General features: G+C 45.2%; 1 protein-coding gene across 1 annotated transcript in view; it reads left to right on the top strand.

Annotated features, from left to right (window-relative positions):
• The first annotated feature begins 272 nt into the window (after positions 1–272).
• The window catches only part of MLLT6 (MLLT6, PHD finger containing), a 110,533-nt gene continuing 87,311 nt past the window's right edge, over positions 273–23,494 (top strand). Inside the window, exons 1-3 of the mRNA XM_056863308.1 lie at positions 273–393; positions 14,263–14,342; positions 22,528–22,582. Coding sequence (XP_056719286.1) covers positions 285–393; positions 14,263–14,342; positions 22,528–22,582 — 244 coding nt within the window. The 5' untranslated portion in view covers positions 273–284. The remainder of the gene's footprint in view (positions 394–14,262; positions 14,343–22,527; positions 22,583–23,494) is intronic.

Below are 23,494 nucleotides of genomic sequence, written 5' to 3' on the forward strand. Positions count from 1 at the left end.
TGGGGAAAGGCGGGCGAGAGCGCCCTCCCCGGGGATCCCGGCGCCGCGCGCGGGAGGCTGCGAGGAGCGCGCGCGCGCAAGCGTGTGTGTGTGTGTGTCTCTCTCTCTCTCTCTCTCTCTCTCTCTCTGTGCGCGCGTGTGCGCGCGCGGGGAGGTGGGAGGGGGGGGAGGACTACGGCCGAGCGCGTCCGCCCCGGGCCCGGCCCGGGTCGCGTCGCCGGGCCGGGGGAAGCCGGCGAGGGGAGGCGAGGGGTGGGATCCGCACGGCAGCGCCTGATGGGAGAATGAAGGAGATGGTGGGCGGCTGCTGCGTTTGTTCTGACGAGCGGGGCTGGGCGGAGAACCCCCTGGTCTACTGCGACGGGCATGGCTGCAGCGTGGCCGTGCATCAAGGTAAGGCGCTCGACCTCCCTCCCTCCCTCGCCCGCCCCCCCCCGTCCCCTGCTGGCCTTCGGGCTCTTGGGGGCCCGGGGGGGTTCCCCGCCCTCGGACGCCCCCCCCCACCCCACCCCCAGCACCACCGTTGCGAAGTTTTCAGCCCCCTCAGAAAAGGTTTGGGGCGTTGTGATTGTGAGGCCCCCTCAGAAAGGGTGTGAGCATCGTCATCACCGTCGTCGTCGTTGTTGTTAGTTTTTAGCCCCCTCAAAAAAGGGTTTGCGTATTATTATTATTAGTAGTAGTAGTAATAGTAGTAGTAGTATGCCCCCTTATTATTATTATTATTATTATTATTATTATTATTATTATTATTATTATTATTCCCCCTCAAAAAGGTTTTGAGCATCATCATCGTTATTGTTAGTTTTTAGCCCGCTCAAAAAAGGGTTTGCATATTATTATTATTATTAGTAGTAGTAGTAGTACTATGTCCCATTATTATTATTATTATTATTATTATTATTATTATTATTATTATTCCCCCTCAAAAAGGTTTTGAGCATCATCATCATCGTTATTGTTAGTTTTTAGCCCCCTCAAAAAAGGGTTTGCGTATTATAATTAGTAGTAGTAGTAGTAGTATGCCCCATTATTATTATTATTATTATTATTATTATGCCCCCTCAGAAAGGTTTTGAGCATCATCATCATCATTATTGTTAGTTTTTAGCCCGCTCAAAAAAGGGTTTGCGTATTATTATGCCCCCTTATTATTATTATTATGCCCCCTCAAAAAGGGATTTGAGCATCATCATCATCGTTATTGTTATTGTTAGTTTTTAGCCCCCTCAAAAAGGTTTTGAGCATTATTAGTATGCCCCCCCCAAAAAAAGGGTTTGAGCATCATCAGCATTATTGTTATTGTTAGTTTTTAGCCCCCTCAAAAAAAGATTTGTGTATTATTGTTATTATTATTATTATTGTTGTTATTATGCCCCCCTTATTATTGTTGTTATTATTGTTAGTTTTTAGTGCCCTCAAAAAGGTTTTGAACATTATTATTATTATGCCCCCTCAAAAAGGGGTTTGAGCATCATCATTATTGTTATTGTTAGTTTTTAGCCCCCTCAAAAAAGGTTTTGAGCATTATTATTATGCTCCTCAAAAAAGGGTTTGAGCATCATCATCATCATTGTTATTGTTAGTTTTTAGCCCCCGCAAAAAGGGTTTGACCATATTATTACTATTACTATTACTGTTGTTATTATTATTATTATTATTATTTCTGGATTGTGTCTTATCCGTATTCTTCTTTCTGGATTGGGTCTTCTTCTTGTTATTATTATTGTTTCTGGAGGGGGCCTTCTTGGGGATTTGCAGAAGCAAACGGTTTGCGAAGGGCTCCGGAGAGAAAGGGGCCGCTTGCTCCGGTTGCGTAGGTGTGTGTGTATATAGACACACACAACAAACACGCACACACCCCTGATCCACAGATCTAGCGTTAAGGTGCTTCCAGGCCCGGTGTGACCCTTTCCCACAATTTCCGAAAGGAGAATTGATGTGGATTTGTGTCTATGGCTAGATGTCCCTGTAGGGATGACAGATAGAAACACACCTCGGTCTGTAGAGACACAGCAGCATATGTGTTTGTGTAGATGCGAGACCCATCTTTGCACACATGTCTATAGAAGGAAAATGGGTATTTTTTTTTCTTTGTAACTTTGCATGTGTGTCGCTAGGGATCTTAGATCTCCTTCCCTCTGCGTAGGCGCATAATGCTTTGTGGTTTTGTTGATTTATTATTGAAATTGTACCAGCCTAGGAAACCGATGGGGGGTGTCGATATCTCAGAGGCGGAAAGGGTGGAGGAGAGTGAGTGTTGGGGAGGGGCAGGTTCTCCTGTGCCTGCTCTTTTTTTTCCCCCCTGCGTTTTATTTGATTTGACGTCGCTTGAAAGGAATCGTATGGCAGTGACCTCTGACTGTCTCCCTCGGCTTCCTTCCGGATTAGCAGGGGTTCTATTATTAGCTCCCATGTAACATGGTTTGTTTTGTTGTTGTTTTTAACGTAGGAAGGAGGTGGGCTTTGGTGGGGAGGGGGGCTTCAAGGTAAGGCGACGGAGGGGAATTTAGAGCGCGGGATCTGCACATCACCTTTCAAGAGAGGGAAGAGAGCTGGCTGGTGGAAAGAGCTGGCTGATCTCCTTAGTTGATCATTAACGCTGGAAACAGAAGGGGGAGGAAGAGTCAACTGGGGTGAACCGTGCCCCGCGGAGCTAGCTTTCTTAATATCATTTCAGGCCCGGCTTAACCCTTTCCAACAATTTCTAAAAGGAGGATGCTCTTAACTCTAAACCTGGCTGAGGCTATTCTCTATGGGGGGAGGGAGGAGACACTTTGCCCATGCTCAGAGGCGATCTCTGTGTAAATACCTACACGCTCAGATGTCTGAGGTTTGATGGGACTGTGTTTTCTTCAGTGCGCAGAGCTTGATAGGTTGTGTGTTCTTAAAAAAAATTCGTATCTGTGTGCTTTGGCTTGATATGGGGCATGATTGCTCTCTTTAAGTGTTTGAAGGGCTGCCAGAGGAGGGCAGGGGCAGAGCTGGTGCCAGTCATTTTTGCGCCCTTAGGCAAGGCTAACTATTTGTGCCGCCCCCCTTGCTAACCAATTTTCAAAAACAGATGTCTTTTTTAAAAAAAATAAAAGCACAAAACGTTTTATAAGACGTTGTAATTAATTATATTCCATAGCACTGTTGTGGTACTTATCTTAAAATAAAAAAATATAAATTCTCATTTGCATTTTTCCCCCAGGAAACTAATATTTTTAAAACTATGCCCCTCAGGCCAGTTTTGTGCCCCTCTGAAGTCTGCTCCCTAGGTGATCGCCTAGTTTGCCTAATGGTAGCACCGGCCCTGGGCAGGGGGCTGTTTCTGTTGGCAGCAGAGGATAGGACTCGCAATAATGGGTTTAAATTGCGGGCGGAAAGGTACCAGCTGGATATTAGGAAAAAAACTTTTAACAGTAAGAGTGGTTTGACAGTTGTTCAAATCAGCCACCTAGGGAGGTGGTGAGCTCCCCTTCACTTGCGCTCTTCAGGCAGCGGGTGGACAAACACTTGTCAGGGATGCTCAATCTAGGCTGATCCTGCATTGAGCAGGGGGTTGGACTAGATGGCCTGTATGGCCCCTTCCAGCTCGATGATGCCTGTATACCTGGATTTGGCTTCCAGGTCATTTGAACGGCACAAATATGTACAACTGCCAGAAGAAGAAGAAGAAGAAGAAGAGCTCTGCTGGATCAGACCAGCAATCCATCTAGCCTAGCAACCTGTTTCCCACATGGCCAACCAGTTGCCCTGGAGAGCCAACCAACAGGGCATCAAGGCCTTCTCCAGACGTTGCCTCCTTGTACTGGTATTCAGAGGTTTACAGCTTCTGAAAGTTGAGGTTCTCCTTAGTCACCATGACCAGTAGCTATAACCCTCTTTTAAATCCATCTGTGTTTTGCTGTGCCTACTGGCAGTGAACCCCCACAATTTAATTTGTCATTGATTGATAGGATTGTGTTTTCTTCAATGCACAGAGCTTGATAGGTTGTGTGTTGTTGTTTTTAAATTTGTATCAATGTGCTTTGGGTTGATATGGGACAAGATTGCTCTCTTTAAATGTTTGAAAGGCTGTCACTTAGAGGAGGGCAGGGAGCTGTTACTGCTGGCAGCAGAGGGTTGGACGTTTCCTTTTCTCCATCCTGAATCTCATTTTCCTTTTCTCCATCCTGAATCTATTGCCCATCACCTTTATTTTTTACAATTCTTTATTTTAAGTTTAGCTTATAATAACAACAAGAAAAAATCCAACAGCAGTAGGTTAAAGATACTAGTACAGTTGAGATATGTTTCAATACTTGGTCTGTTATACATTAGTGCTTTTTACAGAGATCATAGTATTTGTTGAGTTCACTTAGCAGAACTTAATAAATGCAAATCATAATGATAGTTTCTTGGGCATCGTTAACTTTGTGATGCCCCCTTCTCCACATATTCTAGAAAAGGCAGCCATCTATTTAAGAAGTTCGTAGAGTAAGATAAGTTATGTGTAACTTTAAGTTGTTAAGATATATTATCTAAAAAGGTTCCACACCTTCTCATACCGTTGCCCAACGGAAGGTATCTTAGCTTTTTTCCAGTATGAGGCAATAAGAAATTTGGCTGCCTGTAGCACTATCGAAATCCGTTCCCTTTTTAGGGTGGAGAGTTTTTGAATATCAACATTTTCTAATAAGACAAGGCATCACAAGGGACTTTGTATTGCGTGATTCATTCTTTCTCTTTCATGATCTTGTCCCAAAAGAAACTAACTTTTGGGCATGTCCACCAGCAGTGCAGAGAATTAGCTAGGTTGCCACAGCCCTTCCAGCATTTACCTGAGTGCCCTGATATGATGAAGACAAGAGGGCATGAGATACCACTGGCTCATAATTTTATAAGCTAGTTCTTTAATGTTGGTAGAAGTTGATTTAAGAGAGTATATTTTCCAAATAGATTTCCAGACGTCCTCAGAGATATTGGGTTTGATTTCTCTCTGCCACTTCTTAGTTATGCCTACCTTTATAAGGTGCCCCAGAGTTGGTTTTTATATGCTGACTTTCTCTACCACTTAAGGCGGAATCAAACCGGCTTACAATCACTTCCCCCTCCCCACAACAGGCACCCTGTGAAGAAGGTGAGGCTGAGAGAGCTCTAAGAGAACTGTGACTTGCCCAAGGTCACCCAGCTGGCTTCATGTGTAAGAGTGGGGACACCAACCCAATTCACCAAATTAGCTTTCGCTGCTCATGTGGAGGAGTGGGGAATCAAACCCGGTTCTCCAGATCAGACTCCACCGCTCCAAACCACCGCTCTTAACCACTACACTACTCTGGGAGAAAAAGTTCTCTCCATCCACTTTCTCCACCCCATACATTATTTTATAAATCTTCTTCATGTTCTCCCCCCGTAGTCGTCTTCTTTCTAAACAGAAAAGTCCCAGAATCTTTAGCCTTTACTCCTGGGTGTTCCAATATTTTTTTAATTTGTATTTTGTCTTCTCATCTCTTCTGCCTAAACTTGTCAGTTCTAGGCTGTGATAAAACACACTCTCAGGTTGGATCCCAAAATTGACGAATGGGTTTCTGGGCTGTCTTGGTGAACCAAACCTGATATTATCCCATTTGGGAATTCCCAAAACAGCAACCTATTTTAAGAAACTGCATGCATATAAGCAAATGAGGAAGGTGTTTTGCAGAAGGGGAACGGCTACTGAGTGACGGGGGGGGGGATCACCCAGGAAGATTGTGGCAGGGCAGAGGACCTGGTAAGCGTGGTGTGGTGGTTAAGAGCAGTGGTTTGGAGCAGTGGGCTCTGATCTGGAGAACTGGGTTTGATTCCCCACTCCTCCACATGAGTGGGGGAACTGGTGAACCGGGGTTGGTTTCCCCACTCCTCCACATGAAGCCAGCTGGATGACCTTGGGCTAGTCACAGCTCTTAGAGCTCTCTCAGCCCCACCTACCTCACAAGGTGTCTGGTGTGGAGAGGGGAAGGGAAGGTGATTGTAAGCCGGTTTGATTCTTCCTTAAATGGTAGAGAAAGTCGGCATACAAAAACCAACTCTTCTTCTGTCACCAGGGACTAAATGAAATTGCTATGGAAGCTAAATGCGGCCTGTAGACCACTGACTAGCTGTCCTTGATCTAGGGGAAGCATCCTGCATTGCTCCAAAGAGCACCCAAGGGCTCCTTCGGTGGTGCCATGGACAGGGAAGCTCAAAACAGCACATTCGTCACTTTTCCATGCGCAGAGACACATGGTTCTTGGGTTGTGGCTCATGCCCCAGAGAAGGGCTGTACTTCTCTTTTGCAGGCTCAGCTTCTTTTGCTGGGAGAGGAAGCTGCGGGCTCCCTTCCTCCCAGTGGCGGGCAGAGAACCTCTGCCTTCCCTCTTCTCCCCCTCCTTTGCCCTGCAACCCCATTCATTCCCAGGAGTTCACTTTGCAGTGGTTCAGAGACGTCCATTGCCTTCCAAAGCTGCACTGCTGGCATGTTATGGTGCTGGGATGGTGGCTTTGTGTGATTTTAAGAGATCCTTGTTAAAAGCGAGAAAAATGGCACATGCGTTGGTGTCATGATATAAAATATGGATGGCCTGAGATGTTGTTTTTGGTTCTAAATTGGGGTTCTTTCTTGTGGCACATCCTTGTGGCAGGTTCCACAGCTTTAAATAGTAAACTGGGGGGGAAATTCCTAGAGTAAGACAGGTGCCTGTTTTTTTCCCCTAAGGGTGCCTCCTTTGTAACAGTGTGGTACAGTGGTTAGAACGTCAGGCCTACAAGACCCTGGTTCATATCCCCACTCTGCCATGGGGAACCTGCTGGGTGACCTTGGGCCAACCACATACTCTAAGCCAGTGGTCCCCAACCATGCACCACCTAAGCATCCCTTGGCCATGCACCACCTAAGCATCCCTACACTGTGATGCATAAGCTGTCTATCATGAGTGGATTACAGGAATCGGGCACACTCAGTGGAACATTCTATTTTAAAGTGTGTATCACCTTAAAAAAAACTTTTAAAAAAGTTCCCTTTCCCCATTTTCACAGGTTGTCATAATAAAACCTACACCCCACCCCGCAGCTATGTCACAATCCCCACAGCACACATTTCAACTTTTTAATTTATATATACAACATAAAGGGGGAAAATACAGATCATAATTTTGGATAATTATGTGAGTTATGGAGAAAGTCAGAATGTCAATAGTCTCAGTTCTTCCAGAAGGTGTATTCCAAGAATTAATAAATGCAGCCGGTTTTGGCTGACAAGTGTCGTTTTTGACCCACGCAAAGACGAGTAATAACATACACTGTTGTACTTTCCAAAACTTACATTTCAGCAGTTGTCTTTCTATTAAATATTATCTGTCATGTTCTCATCTTTCCCTGGCCGAACCAAGGTGGATGAAAGGAAGCAGGCTGAGAAAACAGGAGACAGAGGACAGGCAACAATTAAGCCAGAATGCAAGGTCATAAAATAGGGGAATCCTGGAAAAACATGAACGTTTTCCTCTTGGCACTGAGCGACAATGGGATTGTGCTGGAGAAGCAAATGCATAAATGTTATGTCACCTTTCCACCTGTGGCCCCCATCCCTCGCATGTCACAAACCATTAGCACATTTCTGATCTCTCTACCACTTGGTGCTAGCCATCATTTACAAATACGGTTGCCAACCTCCAGGCACCTGGAGCTCTCCCACTATTACAATTGATCTTCGGATGACCACGATTAGTTCCCCTGGAGAAAATGACTGCTTTGGAGGGTGGACTCTATGGCATTATACTCCACTGAAGTCTCTCTCTTCCCCCAAACCACACCCTTCGCAGGCTCTGCCCCTAAATTCTCCAGGTATTTCCCAACTCAGAGCTGGCAACCCTATTTACAAATGACCAGAAAGAGATTGTCTAATCCACAAACTTAAATGTGTACCTGATGTTTTTGTTTTTGGGGGAGAAGGTATGGTTGCCAACCTCCAGGTAGTGGCCGGAGATCTCCTATGTTACAATTGATCTCCAGTTGATGGACATCACCTGGAGAAAATGGCCACTTTGGAAGGTGGACATTATACCCCATTGAAGGCCCTCCCCTCAACAATCCCCACCCTCCTCAGGCTCCACCCCCAAAATTTCCAGGTATTTCCCACCCCGGAGCTGGTAACCCTAGGAGGAGTTCTTTCTCTGAAGTGGCCTATTTCAGATACCCTGGAAAAGGTTGCTGGCTCAGTTCAGACACAGGGCAAAACCATAGTTAATTTTAACAGTGGGTTATATGAAAAACCAGGATATGAATTCATTCCTTTCTGTTGCCTGGGAGGGCATCACTGGGGAACTTGCCAAGATGTCTTTTTTATTTATTTGGGGAATTTTATATGCCGCCTCTCCAAAGACCCCTTTGAGGCTGCAATCCTATATCACACAAAACTACAGTCCAGACTTATTTGTGTGAATAAACCAACTTAAAGCTGTGTGTTTTGATCACGGTTTGATGGGCCCTAAATATAGGAGCCCCGTGGCACAGAGTGTTAAGCTGCAGTACTGCCGTCAAAAGCTCTGCTCATGACCTGAGTTCGATCCCGACAGAAGTCGGTTTCAGGTAGCCAGCTCAAGCTTGACTCAGCCTTCCATCCTTCTGAGGTCGGTGAAATGAGTACCCAGCTTGCTGGGGGTAAAGGGAAGATGACTGGGGAAGGCACTGGCAAACCACCCCACAAACAAAGTCTGCCTTGGAAATGTCGGGATGTGACGTCACCCCATGGGTCAGGAATGACCCGGTGCTTGCACAGGGGACCTTTACCTTTAAATAACTATAATGAGTAGAGCAGCCTGCATTCGGACAATCACATTAACCCTAGTCAAGTGAAACCATGATTTCACATGGTGTGTGAACTGAGTCTCATATACCGTGTGGTGTACAGCTGTTATCAGTGTTTGGATGCTATTTTTATAGTATATTTTATAAGGACTTTAAATTAAACAGCAAACGCTCTTTGGCAGAATGAATGCTTCAAGAAGTTAAGCCAGCGTTACTGTGTAAACTGGAGGGCACAATCCATAGCGGCAAGTTTGTCTCCGTTTTCATCCATGCGATACTGTAGAGAATGATATAAGGTTGTGGTTAGAGTGTTGGGCTAGGCCTGGGAAGACCTGAGTTCAAATTCTACTCACTGAATGATTTTGGATCAGTCACTCTCTTTTAGTTTCACTCCAGCCTCCACTCTGCCCTCTCTCTAACCACATCTGATTTATTCATGTGTATATTGAAGACACACCAATGTTATTGTTCCATTATGGAACTCGAGAAGCTTCCCATCCATGCAACTTAACAGCGCTGTTCTAAGCAGAGTTACACTTTTCTAAGTACCTTGACTTCAGTGGACTTATCAGGGTCTAACTCCTTTTAGGATTGCACTGTTGGAGGATGGGAACTTGCTTAAGCTTAGTAGTAAAATTCTGTTGTGTGCCTTTAGACTAGTGTAAAGGAAGCCACAGCCTTCAATTTGCAAGATCTGAGCAAGGCTGTCAAAGATAGGACATTTTGGAGGACTTTCATTCATAGGGTCGCCATGAGTCGGAAGCGACTTGACGGCACTTAACACACACACAGGAGCCTTGGGTTTCCTCTGCTGCCATGAAGCTAGGGTTGCCAACTGCCTGGATGAAAAAAAACACATCTCATTCCCTTCATATAGGCTTAATGGGATGCTATTTACCAGGCTCTATTATTATATGACATGAAAAGCTTAACCTGTTCATTTCTACACCTCTCTTCTCCATAATGTTGCAACTGGCTTATGGTGACCCAGTAGGATTTTCAAGGAAAGGGGCGTTCAGAGGTTATTTACCATTGCCTGCCTCTGCATAGAGACTCTGGATTTCCTTGGTGGTCTCCCATCCAAATACTAACCAGGGCCAACGCTGTTTAGCTTCCAAGATCTGTCAAGATCGGGCTATTCTAAGCTATCGAGGCCAGGGCGCACATTAAGCCTGTGGTGTAGTGGTTAAGAGCCGTGGTTTGGAGCCATGAACGCTAATCTGGAGAACTGGGTTTGATTCCCCACTCCTCCACATGAGTGGCGGATGCTAATCTGGTGAACCAGGTAGGTTTCCCCACTTCTACACATGAAGCCATCTGGGTGACCTTGGGCTAGTCATAGCTGTCTTAGAGCTCTCTCAGCCCCACCTACCTCACAGGGTGTCTGTTGTGGCGAAGGGAAGGGAAGGTGATTATAAGCCGGTCTGATTCTCCCTTAAGCGGTAGAGAAAGTCGGCATATAAAAACCAACTCTTCTTCTCCTTCTTCTATTAAAAGGACAGGAAACATTTTTCAGGTTTGTTGGCAACCCTACATCGAAGGTTATTGGATAACCGTTGGCCAACTGAACTCTGTCAAACTAACCTGCCTCATGGGGTTGTTGTGAAGATAAAATGGAGGGAGGGAGAACCATATGAGATCTTGGGAGAAATGTCAGGATTAGAACATAAAAAAAGCCCTGCTGGATCAGACCAAGGTCCATCAAGTCCATCAGTCTGTTCATACAGTGCCCAACCAGGTGCCTCTAGGAAGCCCCCAAACAAGACGACTGCAGCAACATTATCCTGCCTGTGTTCCACGGCACCTAGTATAATAGGTAGACAGATAATAATTAAGAACTTTTTTGCTGCAGGGGATGTTATCTTGGATTAAGTTGGTGTTTATTGATTAGAAAAACGGGGGCATTTCTGTCAAGGGAAAATGGGAAGATATTTTAGAATGTCCAATGAATGCTGTTCGGTGATTCCACTGACGTGAAGGGAAATTTTTGCCCAGATGTGGAAAGCCTTCCCTTTTTCTGCATCTGACTGCATTCATGTAATGAGACCCTCAATTCTCTCTCCTAGTAACCGAAAAGGTGCTGTTACTGGGGAATTGCTTCTTTGCGTCGCGTTCTTGGTCTCGGTAGGAAAGTGGGTGGCACTCGGAGAAAGTACGTTTTATTTGTCTTGTTTGGCAGGAGATACACCCAGGGCTAAAAATATCAGCGTTCGATTGTCTCTCAGGATGAATGATGCAAAGGGAACATGGGCAGCTTAGTTTGTTTTGCATACGCTAATCCACTTCGCTGTCATGACAAAGTCTTCTGCAGAGCATTAAATGCTGCTTAATTTTAAAACTCGGGTGCCAATTTAGGAAGAACTTCCTCTCTCATAATACTAGAAGGTGGAGTCTTCTGCTGTAGCTGGAGGGTCAGAGATTCAAAACAGATAAAAGGAAGTATTTCTTCACACAACGCATAGTTACATTGTGGCATGTTCATGGAGGAGAGGGCTATCCATGGCTACTAGTCAAAATGGGTAGTAGTCATGTCCCTATTCCACAGGTTCAATAGAGGATCTCCCACATATTTTGTTTAGTTGCCCATTTTACAACTCCATTCGTTTTAAATTAACCCAGCATATCCCAGATGTATTAGATACAGTTGAGGGCTGAGTTAGATTTTTAATGGCAGACGTTAATTCTAAGATCAGGCTTAGTGTGGCTTTTTTATCATGTTAGCTTCTAAGCTAAGGAAGAAATTTGTTGAAAATTAGGTTTCGAAGTTGCCACAGAAAGAATATTTTAGGGGAACTATAACATTTAAATCAGTAACAATATGTGTATATGCGACTGTCTGTAACATTTTAAAATTTTTATTCATGTAATTCTGGGTGTTGTGGGTTATACATTTTGTATGGTTTTAACCTGAACCATTGTTAAGGTCTGTGACTAAAACACTAATAAAATTGAAATAATTGACAGGGTAGTAGTCATGATGCATACCTGTTCTCTCCAGTATCCAAGGAGCATGCCTATTATATTAGGTGCTGTGGAACACAGGCAGAGGGAGCAATCCTAGGCAGGTCTACTCAGAAGTAAGTCTCATTTGATTCCGTAGGGCCAACTAACAGGTGTTTCAGTCCAGATATGAGCTCTTTTATCTGGCTAACTTGATGGTTCTACCCTATGTTTCTTTTTATGTATGATGCAATTGTAAATTAGTCTGGTGTACACAATATGTGTGCCACAGATACACATCCCTTTGCTATAGACAATTTAATTCAAGGACGGCTGTTTGACCTGTATTGATAAGTTTGCTATTGTTATTATGGGGCATTAAAAGTAACCCCTTGAAATGCTGTTAAAATTAGTTGCGTGTGTGTGTGTGTGTGTGTTAAGTGCCTTCAAGACGCTTCCGACTCAGGCGACCCTATGAATAAATGTCCTCCAAAATGTCCTATCTTTGACAGCCTTGCTCAGGTCTTGCAAATTGAGGGCTGTGGCTTCCTTTATAGAGTCCATCCATCTCTTGTTGGGTCTTCCTCTTTTCCTGCTGCCTTCAACTTTTCCTAGCATGACTGTCTTTTCCAGTGACTCTTGTCTTCTCATAATGTGACCAAAATACGACAGCCTCAGTTTAGTCATTTTAGCTTCCAGGGTCAGTTCAGGCTTTATTTGATCTATAACCCACTGATTTTTTTTTTTTTTTTGGGCAGTCCATGGTATTTTTGGTAGTCTCTGTTTGTGGGGCTGTTAAATTATGAATTATAAAGTAGGCATTTATAATTATATAATTATAATTATATAAAGTAGAATACCCCCTCCCCCCTCTGAAATACGAAAGGGTGCCATTGACTATCAGGTCTCTTTCCTGGAGAATAGTAGTCATGTAGAAAAAAGTGCCACTAAGCATGCAGTGAGTGTTTTTCCCTTCCCACTGTGTAACGACAGCCCCCTCAAGTCAGCTGTACTGAACAAATGGAAATTTACTCCTGAGTAGACCTGCTTAGGATTCTTGTGATAATCTCCTAACAATTAACTTTCAAATCAGAAATCAGAGACCTTCTGGTAGCCTTTGAACATGGACATCTTTAATTTTAGAATGAAGGGGTTAAATGGAATGGCCCTCTCAACAAAGAATTTCATGATTGACCAGAAAAGTTTAAAGTGAAGGTTTTAGGGTAGAGTTTATTTTGATTTATTTGAAAAAAAGAGCAAGATGAAATTTTTAATGATATTTTAAAAATTATTACACATTTCTCATATTGCTCTTAGTAGGGAAGCTAACCTCCAGATGGGGCCTGAGGATCCCCAGAATTACAGTCCATCTCCAGACTACAGAGATCAGTTCCGCTGGAGAAAATGGAGGCTTTGGGGGTGGAATCTATGACATTGTACCCCATTGAAGTCCCTGTCCTCCTCAGGCTCCATCCCCAAATCTCCAGGAGTTTCCCAACCTAGATCTGGCCACCCTACCCCCTCATCCCCTGCTGGTGGCCAGGGTAGCCCTGGCAACCTGTTTGCTAGGTTCGTCTCTCCTTCCCTTCCCTTCCCTTCCCTTCCCTTCCCTTCCCTTCCCTTCCCTTCCCCTCCTTCCTTCCCTCCTTCCCTCCTTCCCTCCTTCCTTCCTTCCTTCCTTCCTTCCTTCCTTCCTTCCTTCCTTCCTTCCTTCCTTCCTTCCTTCCTTCCTTCCTTCCTTTCTTTCTCCCATCTTCATAACTTTATTTTGTCAACATCAAAGATTTTAAAAAATGCATCAGACCAAATTATTCTATACCTGCTTGCTAAAAAAAAAAGGGACTCAGGGCCGTTTCATCTTGCCTGAGATTTTATATAGTTTTGTTTTATTTTCATATTTGTTTGTCTCCTTTTGTTTGGCCTCTTTTGGGGAACAGGCTTGCCCTCTTGGTTCCATCGCATCAGCAAATTTAAAACACATTATTTTGCCCATAGTAAGTCTCAGAGACAAGGAGGAAACATGTAGGATTTGCATATGGTTTGGGTTGTTGTAGGCTGCTGTCCGAGGATTCAGGCCTGTGCAAGTTTTGCAAATCCCAAAGACAGACAGACAGAGAGAGAGATTTGTGTTCCATCCACAGCTCTTTATTTATTTATTTGCTTCATTTATCGCCCATTTATCTCCCCAGTGGGGACCCAAGGGAGCTTACAACATTCTCCCCTCCCCCATTATATCCTCACAATGTCCCTGTGAGGTAGGTTAGGCTGGGAGTTTATGGAGTACCTGGTGTGCCATTTTGTACGGCTGGTTGCCTGAATTCAGCCTTTCAGATTCCAAATTATATGGACCTGTGGGGTGGGTATTTTTTTTAAAGCTCAGTTGAACCTCTGTGGGTGTGAATGACGGAGAATTGGATTCTAGTAGCCAACTCAGGTTTGGAGCGGAAAGAAAAGATAAGCAGATAGACACACTAATGTGTATATATGTGTTCACCTCCTCTTAAATTGATCTTCTGAATTTTGATTGTCTTCCCACAGCATGCTATGGAATTGTTCAGGTTCCCACTGGGCCTTGGTTCTGCCGAAAATGTGAATCTCAAGAAAGGGCCGCCAGGGTGGTGAGTATGATCTGAAACCAGTTCGTAAGGACAGGTGGAGCGAATCCAGGCCAGATGCTTCTGGGAAACTCACCAGCAAGCCATGAAGGCTTTCCTTATTCCTTGTGCCAACATCTGGTAGACTGCCTTCAAGCATGGAAGCTCCAGGCCCCTGGCCGCTTGGTCGCCTCTGTTTGTGCTGCTGGTGTCTGCATAACTGGACATTTTTTCACACCTATGCAAATAAGTGGAACTGTTGAGCATGGGACCAGGAGGGGAGGGGCCGTGTCTCAGTGGTAGAACATCTGCTTGGCATGCAGAAGGTCCCAGGTTCAATCCCCGGCATCTCCAGTTAAAGGTACTAGGCAAGTAGGTGATGGGAAAGACCCCGGAGAGCTGCTTCCGGTCTGAGTAAACAATACTGACTTTGATGGACCAAGGGTCTGATTCAGTATAAGGTAGCTTCATGTGTTCAAGTAGCTGCCCCTCCTTTGAGACCATATGTGATTCCAGAGCATGTATATTTTTGATTAACTCCCTGGGTCTGCATGCTGACTGGTGATTATTAGAAACATTTGTGTGGTTTGATGTCCCAGATATATTGGCCAACAGCACAAATCCCTTTACTGGCAATTTAGCCTGGTATATATCCAGAAGGCCCTTCCCATCTCTAGGGTTGCCAACTTGTTTACTGGCCCCTGGTTTTGTCCCACTAATGACCGTTTGATCGGCAAACATTAGTAGATAATAATGCTGTCTCCAGACTGTGGAAAAAAACTTCACATGCTGTTTCTGGCAAGCAGAAGTTGCTGTTAAGGGCACAGGAGCTGGACAGGCCTTTCCCCCAGGTCGGTTGGCAACCCTACCAACCTCTTTTCTTTATTATATTTATTTACTTCATTTATTGCCTGCCTTTCTCTCTGGATTGCATAATATTTTAAAAATTCGATCAGACAGCATAAGACATCCGATAAACAATGCATTAGGCCTAGGATTACAGAATCGGAGAATAATGCAAACAAACAAACAACCCCCCTCTTTCTAAGGCATGACATACTGTAATGCAGAAAGGCGGAAAACAATGCAGTAAAAGCAAACTGATGCATACTATAAGCACTGCAATAGACCGCAATCTTATTCCCTTATATAGCAACCTCCTGAGCAGTTCCATTATACTGCAGTTCTGATCCTTTCATAAAACTTCCCTCCCGAACATTTCTGTGTTGCACATTCTGTGAAATGGTAGAAACGTGAGGTCCTTCCTCACTACTTCCAGCCGTTCCACAGGGTGGAACGGCCACTGCAGAGAATGCTCCTGAAAGGGCAGGTCCTGACATACAACGTGTGCCAAAACTGTCCGTTACAGCGCATATACAATAAGCAAGCGTACTGCGTATGCCAAAACGTTATAAAGAGTCCAAGTATTGGTATGATGGTGCTTGTTGCTCCTATATACACAAACAACCTCTCATGATCAATTCCAGCATGTATGCAAAATGCGAAAGGGGAGTCTGGTTGCCAATCCCTTTCAGAAAATCTTCATCAGTTGCATGGCGCAGAGTTGAAATTGACCGATATAACACTCAGCGTTCCTTCAAAACGATCTTGTACAATTGTTTTAGCACTCAATGCCTAGAACGGGTGCAGAACTCAATTGTTTACTAGGGCTGGATATGACATAAATGTCACTCGGTTGGGCCAGGCCCATGCCTTGGCGGCCCAGATTGAGAATGGGTGGGGTGGCTGTCTCAGCTGACTCCAGGGGGCTGCATAAGAGCTCTCAAGGGGCTGAATCCGGCCCTTGGGCCTTATGTTTGATAGCCCTGGCCTGTGTGTGTGTTAAGTGCCGTCAAGTTACTTCCGACTCATGGTGACCCTATGAATGAAAGTCCTCCAAAATGTCCTATCTTTGACAGCCTTGCTCAGATCTTGCAAATTGAAGGCTGTGGCTTCCTTTATTGAGTCAATCCATCTCTTGTTGGGTCTTCCTCTTTTCCTGCTGCCCTCAACTTTTCCTAGCATGACTGTCTTTTCCAGTGACTCTTGTCTTCTCATGACGTGACCAAAATACGATAGCCTCAGTTTAGTCATTTTAGCTTCTAGGGTCAGTTCAGGCTTTATTTGATCTATAACCCACTGATTTGTTTTTTTGGCAGTCCACAGTATCCGTAACATTCTCCTCCAACACCACATTTCAAAGGAATCTATTTTCTTCCTATCAGCTTTCTTCACTGTCCAGCTTTCACACCCATACATAGTAATAGGGAATACGATGGCATGAATTAATCTAGTCTTGGTGGCCAGTGACACATCCTTACACTTCAAAATATTTTCTAGCTCCTTCATGGCTGCCCTTCCCAGTCTCCATCTCCTTCTGATTTCTTGGCTGCAGTCTCCCTTTTGGTTGATGGTGGAGTCAAGGAATAGAAAGTCTTGAACAATTTCAACAAATTAACTGGAGACTTTACCTAGCAGCCTTCCGTTACTGATACGCTTGAGTCCTGGGGTTGGCAACCCTAGCATCTGATGAAGTAGGCTGTACTCCCTGGAATCTTCCCACTAGAATAAAAATGTGTTAGTCTTTAAGGTGCCTCAAGACCCCTATTTGCTTTTGGTGTGGCAGGTGAATACCCCTCTGAAATATGTAGGTATTTGCTTATGTAGGTATTCACTTACTCTAGAGTGTTGCCTCAGCTCTCTCATGGACCAAAGGTCTGATTCAATATAAGGCAGCTTCATGTGTTCATGTGTTCAAACCCTGAGAGTCCTTGGTGACCAGGCTGTGCTCTGGTACCTTTCCTTGCCAAAACCCAGCCGTGTAAAATACAATGTAGTAATTCGGGAAAGCGTGCTTTTGGTCATGTGCAGAATGTTCCCCTTCAATTAACCAGAGGCCCCAAGGCCATTTATGCATGGCTGTTTCCTAACAGTCACCCTGCTGACTACTTTGGGGCATTGATGTGATTATGCTTGCATTTTCTGGCCGACAGAGGTCTCCTTGCTCTCCCCGCGCGTTTCTGTGCATTTCCCCCACGTTTTCTGGATGCTGGCTAAACACAAATCTAGAAAACGTGAGGAAAACGTGCGGGAAATGTGCAGGGGGGGGAGCGAGGCGACCTCTGACAGTTGGAAAATGCAAGCATAATCAAAGAAAAGCCATGAAGTAGTCGGCGGGGTGACCGCGAGGAAACAGCCATTCATAAATGGCCCAAATGTTAGCAGCTCCCCAGTTCCTAGATGTGCCACTCCTTCATTGAGGGTCCACGGTCTCATTTTTAATAAGCAGGAATCCTGTGGCAGTTTAAAGATTAACCACTTTTTATTCCAGCATAAGCTTTTGCCACCCGGAGCCCACCGCCCACTTAATATTCTCCTTCCTTACTTCCTCAAAGCCCCCTTGGGGGACGCTGTGCTCTGTTAGATGGAGGAAGCACTAAAGCTCCCTTTGCTTTGTAAAGGAATTGCCTGCCTAACCCTTTGAGACTGTTTAGCTGGAGGGCAGCTCCTGGGACGGGTGGGAATCTTGCGCAGGCTTTAGCCGTCATGTTAGAGCAAGGGTATTAAAGTCTGCTGGGCGGGTGGGTGGGCTGGCAGAGCTGTTTAACCCTTCCTGTTAATGATCAGAGCCTTGCTAATAGTGTGGTGGGGAGAGGTGCTTTGATCCGAAGGGGGGAAGGGGACGGAGGTGCCTTTTCAATTGCAAATTTCCAGATGTCAGCCTACCCACCGCCTGCCCATTCTGGCTCTTCTTCTTCTATCTCTCCGAGTTCCAAGTGCATCCTTGGAGGGAGAGGCAAGAACTCCTCGGTCTCTGATTCTCAAGAAGCACCCTCTCCCTTCCCCAAACATCTGCCACCCCTCCCATCTCCAGCCTCTCCCCTCCCAAAACATCTGCCACCCCCCTTTCTCTGCTGCTTGCTGGTGGCAGAGGGTCTCCCCTTCCAAACCAGCATGTTTCCCTGTGAGATTAGATTGGGCACATACAATTTCAGAACGCCAACACTGGACATAGGCCCAAAGAAGAGGAATGACTCCCAAAACAGCTGATCCAGGTGTGGTGTAGTGGTGGTGTAGTGGTTAAGAGCAGTGGTTTGGAGCAGTGGACTCTGATCTGGAGAACCGGGTTTGATTCTCCACTCCACCACATGAGCGGCGGAGGCTAATCTGGTGAACTGGGTTGGTTTCCCCACTCCTCCACATGAGGCCAGCTGGGTGACCTTGGGCTAGTCACAGCTCTTAGAGCTCTCTCAGCTCCACCTACCTCACAGGGTGTCTGTTGTGGGGAGGGGGAGGGAAGGTGATTGTAAGCTGGTTTGAGTCTCCCTTAAGTGGTAGAGAAAATCGGCATATAAAAACCAACTCTCCTCCTCCTCCTCCTCCTCCTCCTCCTCCTCCTCCTCCGTGGCTTAGATCCAGTAGTGAGTAAAAGGAAACATAAAGGGAGATTGTGCGGTTCCGCTTGCACAAGGTTTTGTGCAACGCCTAGTTCTTTCCTCCGTATATATTATGGTGGTGGTGGAAAATGCTAACTAGTCGCAGCCGATTTATAGCGACCCCGTAGAGTTTTGAAGGCAAGAGACGTTCAGAAGTGGTATGCCATTGCCTGCTTCTTTGTAGCGGCCCTGGACTTCCTTGGTGGTCTCCCATCCAAGTATTAACCAGAGCCTACCCAGTTTAGCTTCCAAGATCTGTATATTATAGTGCCCAAAAATTGGTTGCACGGGATTATGCACAGGCAGAAACACAAGTGGGGTTACCATAAGTTTGACCTGATGCAAGCAGCTACCACAGTATTTTTCATGTGTTACCACTTGCTCAAAACTTTGGCACGAGAAATTTTGTGCTGGATCTAACCCCATTGTGGAATGCCTTTCCCCTTGAATTTTTCAAAATGGATGTGCATTGAAAGATGTAAGAAAGTTCACTGAATTCAAAACGCACAGGGCAATTAGTGTATGTTGTCACATCAACAATTAAAATCATATTCTGAGAATCAAATAATGTATGCTGGAAAAAAGGGGGAGGGCTTTTGCTAGTAAATCAATAGGTATACAAAGTAGGTATACATTTAGAATGTATCAAGCCAAAATGCTGATCCTCTTAAATGAATGCTGATCCTCTTTAATACACTGGCCCTTTCAGCCAGAGATCAATGTAGCTTCTTTCTACTTAGGAGTGTTACTTTTGGAGGGGGGGGAGTACAGGGGAGGGAATTCAGTTTAAAGAGAAAGAAAAGGCTGCTCCGTAGCCGTTCCTTCTGCAACTTCCCCTGCTGCGATGCGTAAGACAGTAGAAATCCTGTGTGGTTACCCCCGTCCAGTTTTGCTAATTTCAACAGGTTAGCCTGGAGTAACTCTGTGTAGGATCACCATATCTGATCACCGTATCTCAAAAAGGACATTGCAGAGCTGGAAAAAGAACAGAAGAGGGCAACCAAGATGACTAGGGGGCTGGAGCACCGTCCCTATGAAGAAAGGCTGAATAGTCTGGGACTTTTCAGTTTAGCAAAGCGACAACCAAAAAAGGATCATGATAGAAGTTTATAAAATTATGCATGAGGTGGAGATGGCTGACAAAGATAACTTTTTCTCCCTCTCCCAAAAACATTACTAATAATTTACTAGAACTCGAAGGCAGATGGGTGCTAGATTCAGGACAGACAAAAGGAAATATTTCATTGAACAGAGAGTGATTACAATGTGGAATTCCCTCCCAGGGGATGTAGTGATGGCCACAGGCGTAGATGGCTTTAAAAAGGGATTAGACAGATTTATGGAGGACATTTCTATCGGTGGCAACTAGTCATGGCGATTAAAGGGAGCCTCCATGTTCAGAAGCAGTCAATCTCTGAATCCCAGTGACAGGAGGCAACATCAGGGGAAAGCTTTGGCTGCTATGCCCTGTTGTAGTCCCTCCAGAGGAACTGGTTGAGACAGGATGCTGGCGTAGATAGACCACCAATCTGATCCAGCAGTTTTATCCTAAGCAGGCAGTCTCCACTTAAATTTGGAGAAATTAGCTGGAGACAGAAAGTGAGAGGGGGTAACTGGGATCGATAACCTATGTATACCAGGATTGTCTGGGTGAGAACTCTTAAATGAGCAGGCAGTTGTACAATGAGGAAGAAGAAGATGAAGAAGGAGAGTTGGTTTTTATATGCCAACTTTCTCTACCATTTAAGGAAGAATTAAACCGGCTTATAATCACCTTCCCTTCTCCTCCCCACAACAGACACCCTGGGAGGTAGGTGGGATTGAGAGAACTGTGACTAGCCCAAGGTCACCCAGCTGGCTTCATGTGGAGGAAAACAAATCTAGTTCACCATATTAGCGTCCGCCACTCATGTGGAGAAGTGGGGAATCAAGCCTGGTTCTCCAGATCAGACTCCACTGCTCCAAACCACCGCTCTTAACCACTACATCACGCTGGCTCTCAACAACACACTGGCTCACTACACCACACTGTCTCTCTTAACAACTGAGTTTTAGTACTAATAAGATAATGAAAAACAACGAATATATTTTAAGCAATGAACATGCATATGCAAGGCATGAAAGAGCTGAGAAAAGGGAGGAAATTGAATATGGTTTAAGGGATGGGTGATAGTTACCAGTCTTGAAGGGACATCCAGGGAAAGCTGCGCTGAAGAGGAAAACAACCAGCATTTGCAGGAACAAAAGCCCACATGCAAGTGGGGGTGCATGCACAGAACCAGAACACATGCATGCTATGAATGGCCAAAGGACCAATATTTATACCCCAAAATGGGTCCTGAGGCTGTTTGAGGTAAGCTGGCAGGAAAGCCAGAGACAAAGAATTGATTGCTTCGAACAAAAAGATAGGAGAGGCTTGATTAGTCATCAAGACCCAAGAGAATGCCTGGACTATTCTCTTGAAGATTGATTGATTGATTGATTGATTGCTGGGATGGGTGCAGATAGGGTGAGTAACAGTCTGCATGGAGCATTGATTAAATCACCTTAGGCACAATGGGGATTAGCTAGCCCCATTGTCCAGCCAGGCAAACCTTAGGGCCAGGGGGAAAGTTCAGCTACCAACCTCCTTCCTGCCCAAGCTTGACACACAAGATGGATCCCAAAATGTTCTGAGGGGCATCCATTTTGGGGAGAGCAGTGCCTTGCTCTGATGCCAGTCTTTGGCCCCCATGCCTCCATGGCACCCCTTAATGGGAGGAGGGGTCCAACTGCTTGCAGCAGGGCTCTTCTTATGTTCTTATGCCTCGCAACATATATCCCCAAAGGGACGCGCTACAGAGAACTTTGAAGGGGGAGGTCAAGGGTTTGGGTTGGAGCCAGCAACGTTTGTGCACAAAGTGGTACTTAGTGCAGTTCGGCTTGTGCAAACAATAACTGAAGGGCTGTGGCAATGCAGAGCACTTCAATATACTTTTTTTTTTTTACAAAATAACAACATGCACATGGAGCTGGGGCCTAACCTGGATGGCCCAGGCTAGCCCAATCTTGTCAGATCCTGGACACTAAGTAGGGTTGGCCCTGGTTTGTACCTGGATGAGAGACTTCCAAGAAAGTCCAGGGTTGCTCCGCAGAGGCAGGCAATGGCAAACCACCTCTGTCCATCTCTTGCCTTGAAAGCCCTGTAGGGTCACCATGTTCGCTACACTTTCTACCAGTGTGTGGAGCCATAGAACGTGCAACAGACAGGTAGCCTGCTTTTATTTCATTTGCTTTCGAGATTGTACCAGAAGTAATACCTTGTGCTGTGTCGTGCTGATGCAGAAATGACAGCACAGATACAGTTCTGCTTCCGCAAGGATCGATGCTCATGCAGGACTCTTCCTTGAGATCCCATCCGAGAGGTTTGAGCTGGATCTGGGAGCAGAGAGTAAGGACTAAAAGAGGGGTATAACAGCAGGGTCAAAAGGATGAAGTGGTGGATAGACGTGAAGAGGCCAAGGTACATTAATCGAAAACCACAGGTGGTTGCAATAATCAAGGAAAGAGCAAGAAGCCGAGTTTTCACTGGAGAGGCTGTATTCTTTGCAGTGTGGTAAAAGGAGAAGCAACTTGACTTGGCCAATAGAATATGGGGAGCAAAAGAGGGAGGGAAGAGTGAAAGATAAAACAATCTGAAGCCTCGTGGTGAGAACTGTAGAAGGAGAATGGGCGGTGTAGTTAGAAATCCTAACCTTGGTTTTGTTTTGTTTTTTCCTCTGTTGGATTTCCAGAGGTGTGAGCTGTGTCCCCATAAAGATGGAGCGCTGAAGCGGACCGACAATGGAGGTAAGTATCTCTTCGTGGGTAGCAGGAACATGGGGAGGAGGTGGAATGGAGATTAAGAGCCCAGTCAGGAGAAAAACGCCCCTCTGCTCTGAGGCACTTCTTCAGTGTAAGACTTATAAGAGGTGGATGAAGTGGTAAGCTTTAAGTTTACTTTAAGCGTACTACTTAAGATTTAAGTTTACTACTTAAATCTGCAAGTCAAGAGGGCTCATAAAACCAATTCCCTGCACCTAGAAAACTGAGGAGAAATGTTCAGGTGTAGCCTTCTCCCTGGCATGCTGGCTTTCTGTATGAAAAGAATTTTGTTGTATGGTGGAGTTCCTTTATGTGAGCCCCCTAGCATCCTGAAGAGAGATAATCCAGATACAGGTTTTCCACCTCATCTGCTGTTTGTGGGGCTTGTGATGTGGTAAACATCTGTCAGAGCAGTATCATGGCAGACGGCAGGTATGGGCTCATGGGACTACATGCTCATCTGCCACACAAAAAGCTAGCGTATCAAGGAGAAGAGTTCTAGCCTCGTTTAGTCCCTGACATAATACATTTTCTGTGTGAGGAATATTTTTTTAATGTGTGCAATCACGATTTCCCCCCTCCCTCAGCCTACAGTTTGAAGTGGTTCAGTCAAAACTCAGATTTATCGATTGATTTATACCCAAATGAGGATCCAAAGCAGCTTACATTGTTCTCCACACTTTTATCCTCATAACAACCCTGTGAGGTAGGTTAGGCAGAGAGTGTGTGACCTGCCCAAGCAGATTTATTAGTTCAATCAATGTCTGAGAGCTAGGCATAAAGTTACACACAAATATACACATAACTGGCAGCTAGCGCTAATATAGATCCAGGATCTCAGGTCTTTCACATTACCGATGACCTGATCCTTTTCAGTGACATTGCCAAGGACTGAAC

The sequence above is a fragment of the Euleptes europaea genome, chromosome 18 (assembly GCF_029931775.1).
Source record: "Euleptes europaea isolate rEulEur1 chromosome 18, rEulEur1.hap1, whole genome shotgun sequence".
Classification (NCBI taxonomy): Eukaryota; Metazoa; Chordata; class Lepidosauria; order Squamata; family Sphaerodactylidae; genus Euleptes; species Euleptes europaea.